General features: G+C 41.7%; 1 protein-coding gene across 2 annotated transcripts in view; it reads left to right on the plus strand.

Annotated features, from left to right (window-relative positions):
* The first annotated feature begins 896 nt into the window (after positions 1-896).
* The window catches only part of VWC2 (von Willebrand factor C domain containing 2), a 53,687-nt gene continuing 39,607 nt past the window's right edge, over positions 897-14,976 (plus strand). Inside the window, exons 1-3 of one of the 2 annotated variants that reach the window (XM_005427966.2) lie at positions 897-1,350; positions 1,655-1,981; positions 8,595-8,724. In XM_005427966.2, the coding sequence (XP_005428023.1) occupies positions 961-1,350; positions 1,655-1,981; positions 8,595-8,724 (847 nt within the window). In that variant the 5' untranslated portion in view covers positions 897-960. Of the gene's footprint in view, positions 1,351-1,523; positions 1,982-8,594; positions 8,725-14,976 lie in introns of both variants that reach the window. The other variant, XM_031062784.1, reaches the window with a different exon arrangement.

A 14,976-nucleotide genomic window follows, 5' to 3' on the forward strand; every position in this document is an offset into this window, starting at 1 on the left:
GTAGAGAGAGAGAGAGAGAGGCTTTTAAATGGCTTTGGGGAGCGGTACCGCGGAGGTGGGGTCGTGCCGGGAGGCTGCAGCGGCATTGCTTGTCGTGGCCGGAGTAGTGTACGTATTTTGGTTTGGGGTTTTTGGTGGGTTTTTTTTTTTTTCCCCCCGATTTGATGTGCAGTGTTTCAGGGAGAGGAGCCGGGAGCGCTGCCGAACTCCTGGAGGATGTGGGTTAAATAAGCCTCGGCTGCGGAAACTCGGAGCGGCTCTGCCTTGTCTTTCAAATACGGGCGAGGAAGAGATGGTGTTGTGCGCTGGTTTGGGTAGTTCGGAAGGGAGGTAGTTTGTCTTTGCTCGCTTTAGTGTGCTTGGTTTTAGTTGTCTGTTACAGAAACGTGCTCGCTGGTAGGTATTTAAACAGAACCCAAACCAGCGTACTTCAGACTGAATAAGAGGTTAATGAAAATCATCGTGTGTGCAGACAGTGAACAGCACTCAGCTGGGTAATTTCTGTTTTGGACCCTGCTGGATTTTGGGGAGCTCCATTTAATTAGCCGGGCGTCCGTCCTCTTCACATGTTGTCATTTGAAAGTTAAAAATAACTCCCCAAGCGCTCTGAGTTTTGCCGGCACCTGCCTTTGCCAGCGCTGACTCCCCGGAGTTCTGCGCGGTGCTCTCTCGGAGCCGAAGACGCCCGGTCCGTGTCCAAAGCCCTGCTATTTATAAGAGTTGGCAGAGCGGGGGAGGAGGAGGAGGGATGCAGCAGCAGGCTGTTTGCCTTTTGCATAAACTACCGAGGCAGGTTGCATATTGTTTGAGATGTTGCATCGGTGGAGGCGAGGCGGGGTGCGGGGGGGAAGAAGTGCAGAAGCTGAAGTGTTCCTAATCCTTCTTTTCCTAGGGACTGTGGCTTTACGAAGCGCTTCCCTCCGATGTGAATGCAGTGTCCCCTGTGGGATGCAGTAGGTGATGCCCAGCTCTACTGCAATGGCAATTGGAGCTTTCTCTAGTTCTCTTCTCGTAACCTGCTGCCTCATGGTTGCCCTCTGTAGCTCCACCGTTCCCGTACAAAAACTGGCCAAGGCTCAAGACAAACAGGAGATAAAGGCGAGCCAGGAAAAGAGAGATCACACTTCTGCAAGGGACAGCCAGACAGGTCCTGGGAAAATGAATGAGATCGGCAGGAGCGGGAGGGAGGAGGGTAGCAGGGACTGGAAGAGCAAAGGAAACAGGAACTACTCGAACAAGGAGTCTTGGACTAAGCAAAAGCAGGCTTGGAGCAGCCAGGGGACAAGCAGTAAATCTGGGAGCATTCAAGTGCAAGAGCAAAGGGATGCTGCTCCTGAGGAACCTCAGGTGGCTGAAGATTCCTCTCTCCCAGCATCTGTTGCGAGCATCACTCCCGAGCCCCCGGAGGAGTACGCCTATCCGGACTACCGTGGGAAAGGCTGCGTGGACGAGAGCGGCTTCGTCTATGCCATCGGGGAGAAGGTTACGCCGGGCCCCCCCGCGCAGGGACTGGAAGAGCAAAGGAAACAGGAACTACTCGAACAAGGAGTCTTGGACTAAGCAAAAGCAGGCTTGGAGCAGCCAGGGGACAAGCAGTAAATCTGGGAGCATTCAAGTGCAAGAGCAAAGGGATGCTGCTCCTGAGGAACCTCAGGTGGCTGAAGATTCCTCTCTCCCAGCATCTGTTGCGAGCATCACTCCCGAGCCCCCGGAGGAGTACGCCTATCCGGACTACCGTGGGAAAGGCTGCGTGGACGAGAGCGGCTTCGTCTATGCCATCGGGGAGAAGTTTACGCCGGGCCCCTCCGCCTGCCCCTGCCTCTGCACTGAGGAGGGCCCGCTATGTATCCAGCCCGAGTGCCCCAGGCTCCACCCTCGCTGCATCCATGTGGACACCACGCAGTGCTGCCCGCAGTGCAAGGAGAGGAAGAACTACTGCGAGTTCCGAGGGAAAACCTACCAGACCCTAGAGGAGTTCATGGTAAGGAATGAAGCCAAAAGTCTTTGTGTGGGTTTTGCTCTTGTTTAAAGTGGTATTATGGTCTTTAACTGTTTTTCTCAGGGAGTGTTCTGTGTCTCCCCTTCCTCTTCACATTTTTGTATTAATATTACTTCTGCAGTCTTGTAAAATATTCCCCTTAAACCTGACCTTTCTTGCTCTATGGTACTCTAACATTTTTAAGTGAGGGTGCCGATCTTTATTAATTCCTTTGATATTTACAGTAAAAAATGCTGTTTGGAAGGATGCTGCTCAGTGGTGTTATGGATTTTGTGAAAATTTTCAGCAATACATTTGCTTCCTTATTTAACTACTAACTGTTAAACTTCTGCCTTGCAGGGATCAAGCAGGGTTTTGTGGGCTGACTTCTATTCCTACTAATCAGTTTGTGATGATCCCTTCTTTTTTAACAGCCATTTTTTTTCCTTATTAACTATTTAGGTAGTGCCACCAAGGTTGCATAATGTTTGCTTTCTGCCAGTGACTATAGGCCTTCTTTTTAATAATAGCATAGTTTGCAGTCTTGATTGCAGTGATACCTAAAGAAAGGACTTGAAAAGCGTCATGTTCAGGGAAATCCTTTCAGACGAGGGTCTTTTTAGCATTATTGTGCAAGGTTGTTATCATTGAAAATGCAGGATGTTACAGTGCCCTCAAAAGTTTTGGAGTTGGGGCCAGTTTTCTGGTTGTTTACCTTGTCTTTTTCCATTTAGTATTTTATTGTGGCTGTGAGCAGGCTCTAAGATTGGCTTGTGAAATTTCTTGTGAGTGACTGTTAGATACAGGGCTGTTCCAAAACCCATTTCTGAATACACTGGAGAATTTCATGCTGAATATATTGAGGGGAGTATGAAATATAATTCAAGGTTCTGGAAGCTGAGCCCCTCTCAGGGTGGAGAAATAGAAAGTGAATTTTTGAATGCTGAAAGTCAGTTGTCACCTTTGCTCTCTGGTATTTGCACATTCCTGAAAACTTAGCTTTGGTTCATAATGTCTTTCCATGTTCTTCAGTTTAAGAGAAAATAAATAACAGAGCAGAACTACTTTGTCCATAATAAGAGCATTGTCATTTGCTCTCCTTAGGCAGTAATGTGCAGAGCACTGGCGAATTGCAAGGTATGGCAGAAAACATTGTATCATCCTCCCTATTTCCATGTACAGGGTTACATTCAACTTCAGGGTGAAGTTTTCTACTTCAGAGGGAGCAGCTACCTTAACAGTAGCTAGTTGGTGTGACCTTTTCAGAGGTGGCTTTTGAGATCCTTTCTTTCCCAGCAAACTTAATTCTTGAGGAGTGGCCAAAAGATGAAGCTTCTCCACACCTTCTCCATAGCTCAGTGTTTTAAAAGCTTCTCCCTGCTTTTCATTCACACTCTTCTACAGAGTTCTGTTTCTTAGCCTATTTCTGCAGTGGTGTTGTAGTAATGGCTGTAAAGCAAGCCTAAAATACTGTGTTAAATGTGTAGTAAGTGTAGAACCTTAATGTTCCCTGGTACATTTGAATATGACTGACAGCCTTGGTAAAAATAGTATTGAACGGTGACATTTATAGAAATGTCCTGAAAAAATTTTGGTTTTCAGCTTTCTTTTTAACTCCATTTAGCTTTTAGCCCTTGGCTTCATATCTTCCTCTAATGAAACATTACTGCTTTGTTTTACCTGGCTTTGGAAACACAAATGAGAAGGGATGTCTGCTCAGTACAAGCAAGGAAAGTTATTGATGCAATTAGGTGGTGGAACTGCAGCCTGATTATTTTCCTATGTGAGAACCTTGTTTTTTAGTTGAGATTCAGTGTTGGTTCCAATATTGTGAGCACCAGCTGTAAGTGCAGCTGTTTGCCCAGGCCACTGCAATCAGTGGAGTTGTCTGGCAACACAAGGTGCAGATGTAGTCAGGTTGCTGCTGCTCAGTGGAAGCAATAGCACAATGCAAGCAATTACACAGTTTCAAAGGTAATTTTGTGAGTTTAAATTTGATGGTCTTAGGTTACTAACATGCAATCTCTTGATTAAGGTCAGGGAAGGAGTTATAAATGGATAGTGATAGAATTTTTCTCTGTGTCTGCTCCTAGTATTTGTGGCAAAGTGTACCAGACATCACTGAAGGAAGAAGGTGACCTCCTAACATTTAAGTGACATTTTTTGTACAAACATTTATGTATAGGTGTATAATTATGCATGCAAGTGTTTGAGTCTGCTTACATAAAATTCCTATATGGCTTGGCATGGCAGAGAATTGCCCTGAGTGGAGCCAGAAGCTGAGTGTGCCAGGGAATTTGAGGTTTGATTCTTCTTTGTTTCTTCTTTGATTTGCAGTCCGTCCTTCAGGCTTTGCTTGCGTATGCATGTATGCATGCATTTTTGTGTTTTCAAAAAGGACATGGATGTCAGCACACAACACAACTTGGGTATAGGGAAAGGATGAAGTCTCATGAAGCTGTTTCCATCAGCACCACTCTAGTCACCTGTGGGTATTGTAGGGCAGAACAGCAGTGTGAGCATAATGTCCATATTAGTGGAACTGGTAGCAAAATCTTTATTTGGTGAAATGCAATGGATGTTAAAGTTCTGCACTGAAACTGAAGATTTCTAAAGCACGTGGTCCAAATCTTCCAAGTAAAATTTGAAAATGAAGGCTGACGTATAAAGTCTTACGAGAATGAGGAATTATCTTCAGAAGTGCAATGTTTTGGAAAAGACCTATAATTTTGAAACCTGTTGCTTTGTGTCTTTTAGAATTTCCTTGCTACCACAAGTGGTATTTGTTTTGTGGGTAAGTTACTTGGAAATCTGGAAGTCAACAAACCCAGATGAGTTTTGAAAGATCAGTGGTATTTTGAAGGCACAGAGGAGTAAAAGCATGGCCGGTACGTTTATTATTGTCAGTGTAACCCCATTCATGTTCTCCTGGGTCGTGTCAGTGGCAAGAAAATATTAGCAAAAATTCCAGCACAAAAGTAAATAAATTTGGGATTATGACTGTTTTGGTTTTTTTTAATTTAGTGTTTCCAATGCTTAAGGAACCAAATGTAGATTTTATATCTGTTATTAATCCAGCTTTTGTTGGTTTTGTTTTGATGTCTTTTTGGTTTGTAATTAAAGTTGGACATTTGGTAGGAGAAGCTCAAATTACTTTGGACTACAAGTGATTTGTCACTTCTTAATTATGACAATTTACATTAAGCTGCTGGATAGACCTACTACCCTTACTAAGCTATAGCTTTCTTCCCACCCCACTAGTAGAAAATGTAGCAGTTTACAAGCAGTTTACACAGTAGTGCATTTGCTCTTTTACAGTGCCTGCAACTCCTATACCTCTGCTCATAAACTTCCCTTTAAACAATTCTAAAGAGCTAGGGCTTTTTTGCCATCTGTAGTCTATTTTCTACAGGTTTTATGGCTGCCTGGTGAATACACAAGACTTCTGTTGCCTCTTGTTGTCTTCCTGCAGTTTTTTCATAGGTAGAACTGCTGCTGCTACAGAGTTAACAGCTTCATCTGTAGACCATGAAGATGTGGTATCATTAGTTGTGAGAGAGAGATTGATATTATTTCCAGTCCAGCCTGGTTATGTCAGAAGTGCTGAGTGTGAGTGCTGCTGGGCTGGTCATTCCCCGCAGGAACAAGTGGGATGCTCCTTGCAATGACTGCCACTGGGAACTGCGCTGCAGGGAATGTGCTTGCACTGCATGAGTACAGAGGGGAAATGAAGAACCAAATGTGTCTTTTCATTCTGATTTATTTAGCTGCTGTTACATACAGGGACTGTCTTATTGTCTCTGTCCCTAGTGATAATTATGTCTCCAAGTATTAAGCTGCCATTTAGGTACAGAAGGTGGGGGTTTTCTACAGTTCCTGCTGTATCCTGATGATCAGTAAAAAGCAATGTGCTATTGTTTAGTCCAAGGATGAACAGATAATGGCTGACACTGATACCATTTTAGCAGCCACTGTGGTTTACTTGCATGCCTGAAAAGAGCTTTGTAGAAATAAGCTTGTAGAGACCATCCTTCCCACTGCGATTACTCAGGTTGGTGGGTTGTACAGATGACAGTACTTACCAAGGGTGTACTGTAAGTATTCCCCTGAAATCCCATTATCTATTACTCTAGAAGTGTCTTCATTACTGCAATCACATTAACAGTGCACTCTGTTCATGAAAGATGTAGTCTTCAGGTGTGTGCTGTATAGGACAGAAATGTGTATCAGGAATCATCATTATTAGATAAGAATTAGATCAGTTTTGTTTCTCAACCAATAGTACGTGACTCATTTTTCTGAGAATTTCAGCCTTTGTCAAATTTGGAAATCTAGTAAACCTATATAATTAGAATATGCTTAAGTTTTACAGAGGAGAGATTTTAGGAAAAACATCTTGCCTTGTTTCCTGATTGTCATCAGATACTCTAGTTTTTACACCACTTCCAATATTGAATGGCACAGCTACTAAGCAGTGTCCTGGACTAAGGAATGTCTTTTGTGGTAGCTACTGATCTCATTCAACTTTGATGGTTGGCAAATTTGTATCTTTTCCAAGTCATGGCAAAAAGTGTTAAATTTGATTGAAAGCTGTAGGTTTGCCTTGTTGATTCTGATCCTTGGAACTGAGCGCTGGTATTTTTTTCAAGTAGAATTATATATTGTATGATATTTTTATATTTAAAATAATATTTTAAAAATCAATCCTCCTTAAAAGCCATGTTTTTATAATTTAGTAAGTATTGTTTCTAGATATAACTCTAGAAGGAGCGATTCTTCTTATTAACTTAATACTTATGAACTCAGATTTGCTGACACTCAAAACTTCACATGTAGTTCAACTGATTACTTGAAATACCTGAGCCTTTCAGCTCTGAGCATTGGATCAGAAACCTCCTCATCTGCTGACACTCCAGCTCTGGAAGTGAGCGTGACAGTTTAAAAGCAATTACAGGACAAAGTTGTCCCAAATTCTACAATAAAGCTCTTCTGCACTGGACGGTCAGCCTCCGTGTGGGATTTCCTAAACATATGCATGGTGTTATCCTTGGTAGAGTGTAAAGCAGAGAGCAAATGCAAAGTGAGTAGCCAGCAAAGGAAACCTGAAATAAATAATAGTAATAAAAGCAGAAAGCAACACAGCAGGAGACCCTATTTAGGCTTTCTTAGCAGAGGGAAGGGCGTGAAAGATATCTGAGCGCATAAGCGAATAACAGCCTTGGCAGGTGGGAAGGAAAGTAGCAAAGCATGAATGAGCATTCAGTTGGAGATGATGCTTTGCAAGCATCAGCATGTTTGAACTTTGGAAGTGAGAAGGATGTGAGAGGCAAGCAAGCAGAGAATGGATTTGAGGGAAAAAACGTGATAGGCTGCCTGAAAAATAGGGAGAAGAAGCAAATGATCTGCAAGTTAGACATCTGGGTGATTCTTCAAAGCAAATAATTATTTTCTTTTTTAGATTTTTTTTCTGCTCTTACTGGAGAAGTGAAATGGGTGATTGTCTGCATCAGCTGGAATCTGGAATGAAAATGGTCCATAAAAAGAGCAACCTCCTCCTTAAGTAAATCAGTAATCTGCACAGATTTTAGATTTAGAGGATCACTAATAATAATGTTCAGCTGCATTTTCATCCTGTGTTCTGAGCATGGGGTACCCATGTGGTTTTTTGGAGTGCAGCAATGAGATTTACAGTTATAGCATTTATTGCTCTTCACATCCTTGCTTCCCTCTATCTTGTGTGGTATGAGGATATCAGCAATGCAAGTGAGATGTGCCAGCTGGAGTTATACATATGGCAAATACAGACATTTTCAAAGTCCAATTTTTACTAAAGAGAGTCTTGCTACTCTTTTGTTGGGAATTAATTTCGTTGAAGTAGGTCTTTCAAGTAACTCTCTCATGGTATTCCTATTCTGAAAGAGTTCTTCAAACGCAGTAACATTTCACTAGATATAAAGGATTTACCTGTATTTTCCTTCACCTCTTTCTTTGAATTTCAACTTTCTTTCAGAAAGTTACAAGTATTAGAAGAATTGTTCAAAAACAATTAACCTATGGGAAATACCTGAATTCAAAGGGATGGGGTTTTTTCCTGACTTCTCTTTGAAAAATGTAATTTTCAATAAAATGTAACTTCTTGCTACCAAAATACTTTCAAACCTGAAAAAATTACAGTAAGGATTTCCATTACAAGACATATCAAACTTCATTTAGCAAAACTTTTCTTCTTAAAATACATTTTTTTCTCTAAATTATTTTTGAACCTCTAATAGAACTAAACTAGACTATGAATTTAATTTTCAGGAAGTTCATTAGAAATTCAGTGAGGTAATTTTTGTTTAATTTGTATTAAAAGTCTTGGCTGTTGTTGTTTTCAACATCCCTCTGACTTTCCCATTTGGTGTGTAGGTTCAGAGAAGAACCTGTTTTGTTTTGGTTTTCTTTTCCTGCTGTGGTTCTATAATCTTGCAGGTGCCCAGTCTTGCTCTCTGCATTATTTAGACTGGGGAGGGAAAAGGATGTGAAGGAAAGAACATTTCAGATGAGAGGGGATCACTGCACACTCCAGGAGTGCATTAAGTGGAGGAGCTAAAGGGTGCCTGGGTTTGTGTTTCAGGTTTCTCCGTGCGAGAGGTGTCGCTGTGAGGCCAATGGCGAAGTGCTGTGCACGGTGTCAGCCTGTCCCCAGACCGAGTGCGTGGATCCCGTGTACGAACCTGACCAGTGCTGCCCCATCTGCAAAAATGGTGAGTGGTGGCTGCAAAGCTCCTCTGCCAGAGAGATCCATGGTGCCCTGTTCTGCTTTTGAAAAATGAATCGGATATGTCTTTTTCCTCGAACGGAGATGGAGTTGTTTGTGGATGGTGTAATCCTGTTGTAAGGAATCAGATCTCCCTTGATTGTGGTGGACTCAATTATGACCTACATGGATGTTAATACCAGCTGTTGGAGTATCTCTTGGGTATATAATTTGCATGAACTCATTGTGGTTGTGTTTTATCTAGGTTCACAAAATGGAACTCAGACTCTTCATATTATCCACCTTTCAACATGAGTAGGAAAAGCTACTTTTGTTCTCCATTCATATTTGTTTCCCTTTCAGATATTCTTCTCCTTTTTTTGGTTTTTTCTTGTTTCCTTAAGGCAAATCAAATGTACCTTATTGAGTTCATCTAATTTTCATAACTAAATGAATTAAACCCCCAAGTTTAATTGAATATTTTTTGTAACTAAATTAGACAGAAAGTATCTCTACTCCCAGCAAGAGCTTGTATTAGATCAAAGTCTTAGTCTATTAAGACGAAAGAAATTACATGACATACTAGCTCATCACTTATAAAGAAGAAATGATAATTTATTAATAGAAATGAAAGCTGCAAAATCTCAAATGAAATTATATTTAAAATTAAAAAGGACATTTAAAAATACTCAGATAATGTGCACACATCTATTATTTCTCTTGAATAGGTAGGTTTCATTACATTAGCTAAAACAAACTGCTTAAAATTGTGGGAAAGTTGGGGGAGGAGAGAGTGTACAGCATATGGTTTCCACAAATTCAACAGTAGATGATAAGAGATTGTTAATTGCATTGGAGGAGGTTCATTTGTATGGATATAAAAGTAATTGCTTCATATCCCTTAATTGGTTGTTACAACCCTGAAGGAATTTATTCTCGGCTGTACAGCTTAAGGGCACTCCTGTTTCTGGAGATGAGGACAGGCATTTTTCAAGGCATTTAAGGACAGTTCCTGAGAAAGTCTGAGTTGGGAAGCTGGTGATGTCATAGCTAGCTAGTCTGAAGGATCCTTTAGCACTTGTTTGATGGCATGAATGTCACTGACATTGTGCATGATGTGCTCTGCTGCAGTTCCCCAGGTCAAAGTGACTTTAGTTGGCACAAGGTCTGTTTTCAGTATCAGGGATGGAGTTACAAGCAGAAGACGTTTAGACTCTGTAGTCTTTCTCGCTGAACTTGTCCAGTGGTCTTAACAGTGTTTGGAGCTGGGTTGACTGTCCATCAGACATTCACACATCTGAATGTGTGCATCCACACATTCTCTCACAAGCAGCAACATAATGCACAGTAGCGGCAATCTCCCACTGATGCCTCTCTTTTGGATTAAGGTGGTGTAGCAGTGCAGGGTTTGGCTTGGCTGTTCACACAGATTCCCTGACACTTTTCCCAGAAATGAGGAAAAGTTACTGAAAACTGTACATGAAAGATGCCTTTTGTTGGGAGGAAACTGCCTTTTCAGAGCTGGTAAAGCTGTATTACCTGAGTTCTACCAGCAAGAAAAGGATGATCTTGTCCTCAGCCTCTGAATCCCCAATATTAAATGTGTATTTCTCCCATATAACTGTGAGCTGGCATCTCTGACCCAGTTTCAGACTAAGGTGACCACAGCTGCCTGTTTCTAGTCAGCTGTACTGTCACTTCTCTGCATGTCAGAGAACCAGCAGTGGCTTTCCTTGTTAGCTTTTAGATGAAGAAGAAAACCATTAGCAATAACAACAAGACCAAGATAGCTCAGAAGGAGCTCAGCTTTTCTGGATCAGCAGTTTCAGTATAATATCACAAAGAAACTTCTGAGGAAACCTCTCCATCGGGGGAGTGCATTTAAAAAACAAAAGGACTGTTTGCTTTTCTAGCTTAAAGTGTGGTACACATGCAGTTCTCTAGGAACTTCAGTGAATTGCTCAATGTTTTTAATTAGATTGGAGCAAAAACCTACTGAGCAGGAAAGCCTAGCCTGCATCATCCTCTCATTTTCAAGCCTGGTGGAACAAATGTGCTGTGAATGTTGGTTGGAGAAACAATCATTGTGTTGTGCTTCAGGGTTGATTGTTACAGCAATGACATCAATGACATCCTGTTAGTGACACAGAAGAGCTCTGGGTAATGTACAGGGAGCTCAGCCATTTAACCTGAATGGTGGGAAAGGTGGAGCCACAGAAAGCATCCAAGTGAGGTAACTGCCATCATGATCTGCAGTAGAGCAAGAAGGGGTGGGAGGTGAAGTTTGGGTTCTCTACATTTACTGGCATTGGTGTGTTGAAAATGCACACAGTCAAACTGATTTCCCTGCCTTTCCTGCTGCTTCTTAACATATGACACCTTCCCAGCTTGCCTGGTGGAAGATTGCTGGCAGTGACCCAAGAGTGAGAGCTGAGTGTCTGCCTCTGTCACTGGTAAGAACGTACACAAATGCCCAATTAAGTATGGAGGAGATCCAGTGAAAGCCTGTGATTATTAGAAATTAATGAATTCAGTATATTGACAGGTGAGATCCCTTGTAGGAAGGCAAGTATGTAGTTGGCTTCTCTATTTTCACAAATTTGCTGGCAGCCCTTACGAGGAGGGCTGGATGTGTAACTGCACATTGGGCTTACACAACTGTGCACATGTGGAGGTACAGACTTGCTTTGGGTGTAAGCAGTGGTGAGTGGAAGACTTGTGGAATTAAAGAGTAGTTGTATGTGTAGTATTTAATAATCTTCTACATCACATCCTGACTTTCAAAAAGAAACCTGGATACATCCATAGCTGAAGATATTATCTTCTTCTTCGTGGGCAGGGACAGAGAGTGCTTTAAAAGAACATTTGCTCTGAAGTAGTATATAGAAGAGAAAAAAGATAACACCTCACTGAGATCTTAAAATTAGGGGAATTTTCCTGCTTTTTGTGTCTCAAATCACTGCAACTGAGGGAGCTGTTTTGTCTTTATCTTGTATAAATGGCCTGAAAGAAAACAGGGAGAAGGGGATGGAGGAGAGGCTTCCTTCTCATGTGGATTACATGTTAAGCTTCATGCTTTTGGCAACCATCAGCACCAGCCACAAGAAAAAATCCAGTAAGTTAAATCTGATTTCAGAAAGTTGCCTTAAGTAACAGGTGCTCAGTTGAGATCTCCATCCTGCTATACAATATTAGCATTGTTGTTATTTTTGTGGAGGACATCCCTGTTCACAGCGATATCAATAACCTTAGATTCAGGTACAGACATTTTTACAGTTTGTGCAGAGTTAAGGGTAAAGATAATGGGCATACAGTCACTCTTTCATTGGGAGAAGTCTGGGTACTTGTCACTGATGCATTTGGGGCTGTGGAAGGGGGTGGAGGTAATATTGGTAATGAATTATCTTTCTCTAGATTAGATTACCTTGGTTGTGTGTTCCACCTGTATTCCCAGCATTAGAACCCTAGTAGGCATACACAGCTGAATTCTGCTTTGCCTAAGCCTGCAGCCATGGAGCAGCTGATGGAGTCAAGGGTGGCCCTGCTCCTGACGGTGTGCTTGCAGGAAGATGAGATTAAACCCATAACCCATGTGGAGCCTGAGGGGGAATTGTGGTTGCTAGACCAAAAAACATTTTGATCTAAGGTCCCCAAGAGATTTTTATTTCATTATATGGCTGAAAGATTGCCCCAGATAAAATGAAGTGGATCCTGTTGCCCTCCTAGTATTCATCTCTCTGTGTGTCAGTGTTGTTTCTCTGTCTACAGCAGGGAGAGCTGAGCTTCTCCTTTTGGCAAAGGCTCATAGCTGTACAGTCAAAAATGAAAACACTGATGCCTGGAGGGTCAAGTGTGTTCTCAGGGCTGTAACATTTGCATGAAATGTCTATTTTTACTGGCTGTGCAATAGGGAGACTTCACTGATTGCAGTCTTTTCAGGTGCCTTAGGTCATTTCAGGACCTAATTTGATATTTGTGTTCATAGTTACAATTGAAATGCATGCATCATTTGGTTGAAATGATTGCTGCTAGTGAGGTGCAGGTGTGATGTGTTGTGGCCAGGGAGGGCGTGTGGTGATGGTTTTGTATCCCTGTGCTGAGGTTGACTCACTGAAACTTGCTTTAATACCTTTCCATACAATTGCAGTGTTTAGGCCCAAGGTGACTTAAAAGTGCTTCTGAATGGCAAGTGGGGACCTGCATCTGAGAGAAGGAGCTCTCAAGGGAGCAAAACCCTGGTAACAGCTGGCAGAGCTGCTGTCTCCTTTTGCTACTGTTGGTAAAACAGGGCTTTGTCTCACCTCAGGACTCTGGTCTGTCAAACAATGGTGCTGGTTGATGCAGTACTGATGTCATCCCTTTAAGATCCAGGTGGAGAGATGCTATGTTGGGCTGGGAGACCTGTCTGGCCATAAGAAAGAGGAGGATGTTTATTCTGGGCCCATGAAGGGAAGTTGCACCTTGGCAGCTCTCACGTGAGCTGGCTGTTTGCTCTGCCCTGCAGCCCCAGCTTTGCTCAAGGACCATGGTGAACCTGACCTGTAAAATTTAATGTCCTTCTGCAGTGGTTTAAATAAAATATGATATGACCGTGACCATAAATGCCTTAATCTCAGCAATGAAGAAAGTCATGCTGGTGTCCAAGTAGGGGTCAAGGCAGGACTATTGCAAACATCAGGAATGTAACTGCTGTAAAATTTAAATAATCCGTGCTTTTGATTGTCCTCCCTTCCTTTTTCTATTGTCACTTTAAATACCTTTTTCAGTCATGCTTTGGCAGCTAATTTATATATAGCAAATGAGATCCAGAAGTTTTAACACCTGAGAGTGGATTCTTCAGCCTACATTATAAGGAGGGGACCAAATCAAGTAGTTATGATGCCCTCTTCTAGATGTAAAATATAGGTACCATAAAATGATTGTAAGTTCTAGTTGATAATATTGAAACAGTATTTAATCTTTTTTAATGGGATGTATGTTAAAAAGTAATAATCTAATGAACAAGAAAAATTTTAAACTAATCCCAGTTCCACCCAGACAGTATGCACCAATGTGATTTGTTCCCTTCTAACTTCTTGCATTTGAATGCTTGTGTATGCAGGGTAACATTTGCTCCATGTTTCTGTGTGCATGAATCGCTTAGCAAAAACTTCTGCCTGGACTCTCCACTTTAATAGAGCATATTTCACAAAATGATTTGTAATATGGGACTCCTAACCAAGAAATATTAATGTTCTAGGGGAATGAATGTTTCAGGGAGAAAAACACTATTTAAGTTGCATGAACAGCTGTATCTGATTAAAATTGCCTAGAGATTATGCAGGTAGGTTGAAAAACTGTAGCAGATACTTTGGCAGCCATGTATTGAAAACAACAATCTTGCTTCTTTTAGTCTGCATTGGGTGTTTAAAGTGGCTTCCAAATCTGGTTGGTGAAGTTGGTAAAACTAGTTGCAGTAGTTTTTATTCTTGGTTTCTGCTGTTGATGAAGCTGAGAGGAAGTTTGGTCTGTGTTGTCTTAATTCAAGGAATTCCTTAAAACTCATTTCATCTTTTCACTCACTTTCTACTGTGGGAAAGCTGGTGGCTGCATAGGCCATGTGTGCTTCCTGTGCAGAAATCACAGAATTTTATTCTTGTGCCATATTTTAGATACAAAGCTGTTTAAATGCACGTGGATCAGCACTGCAAAGTGGGCTGATCAAAACCTTATGTAGAAACCACAGAGGCCTTGTTGTTTCCAGCTCACATCCATGTGCATGTGTGCACGTGGATATAGGATCCGCTGTTGGCATTGCTCATGTTCAGCTGGCTAAGGAGTGGTAGGTGTGTTATTTCTGCCTCCAAGGGTGTTTATTTAGTGTACAAGTTATGTTGACTTCCAGGATATACATGTTTTCCTAAGTATAGAAACCCATCAGACCATGAAAAGGATCTGTCTGAAGATATGGCATAAGTATCCAAATATTGAGCCTGGATCAGTTACAAGGATAAATCAGTTTATATAGTCTGTAGGTATTTATTGCAAATAAATTCTGTGTGCATTTTTTTTCTTTCCAGAGGCCAGAATGCTCTCAGTTGGGAGTTCTGCTGTCAAGAGGCAGCTGTAACTCCCCTGAGTATATAATGTCCCATCATTTTGCTCAGACGCATGAGGACAATCAGAAATTGTACTAACCTTGGTATTTAATGTGGTACTTTATACTTAAGTAGAAGGATGTAGAAGAGCCTATTAAACTATAAAAGCAGTGTATCCTATA

Source organism: Geospiza fortis, unplaced genomic scaffold (genome assembly GCF_000277835.1).
Source record: "Geospiza fortis unplaced genomic scaffold, GeoFor_1.0 scaffold362, whole genome shotgun sequence".
NCBI classification, from domain to species: Eukaryota; Metazoa; Chordata; class Aves; order Passeriformes; family Thraupidae; genus Geospiza; species Geospiza fortis.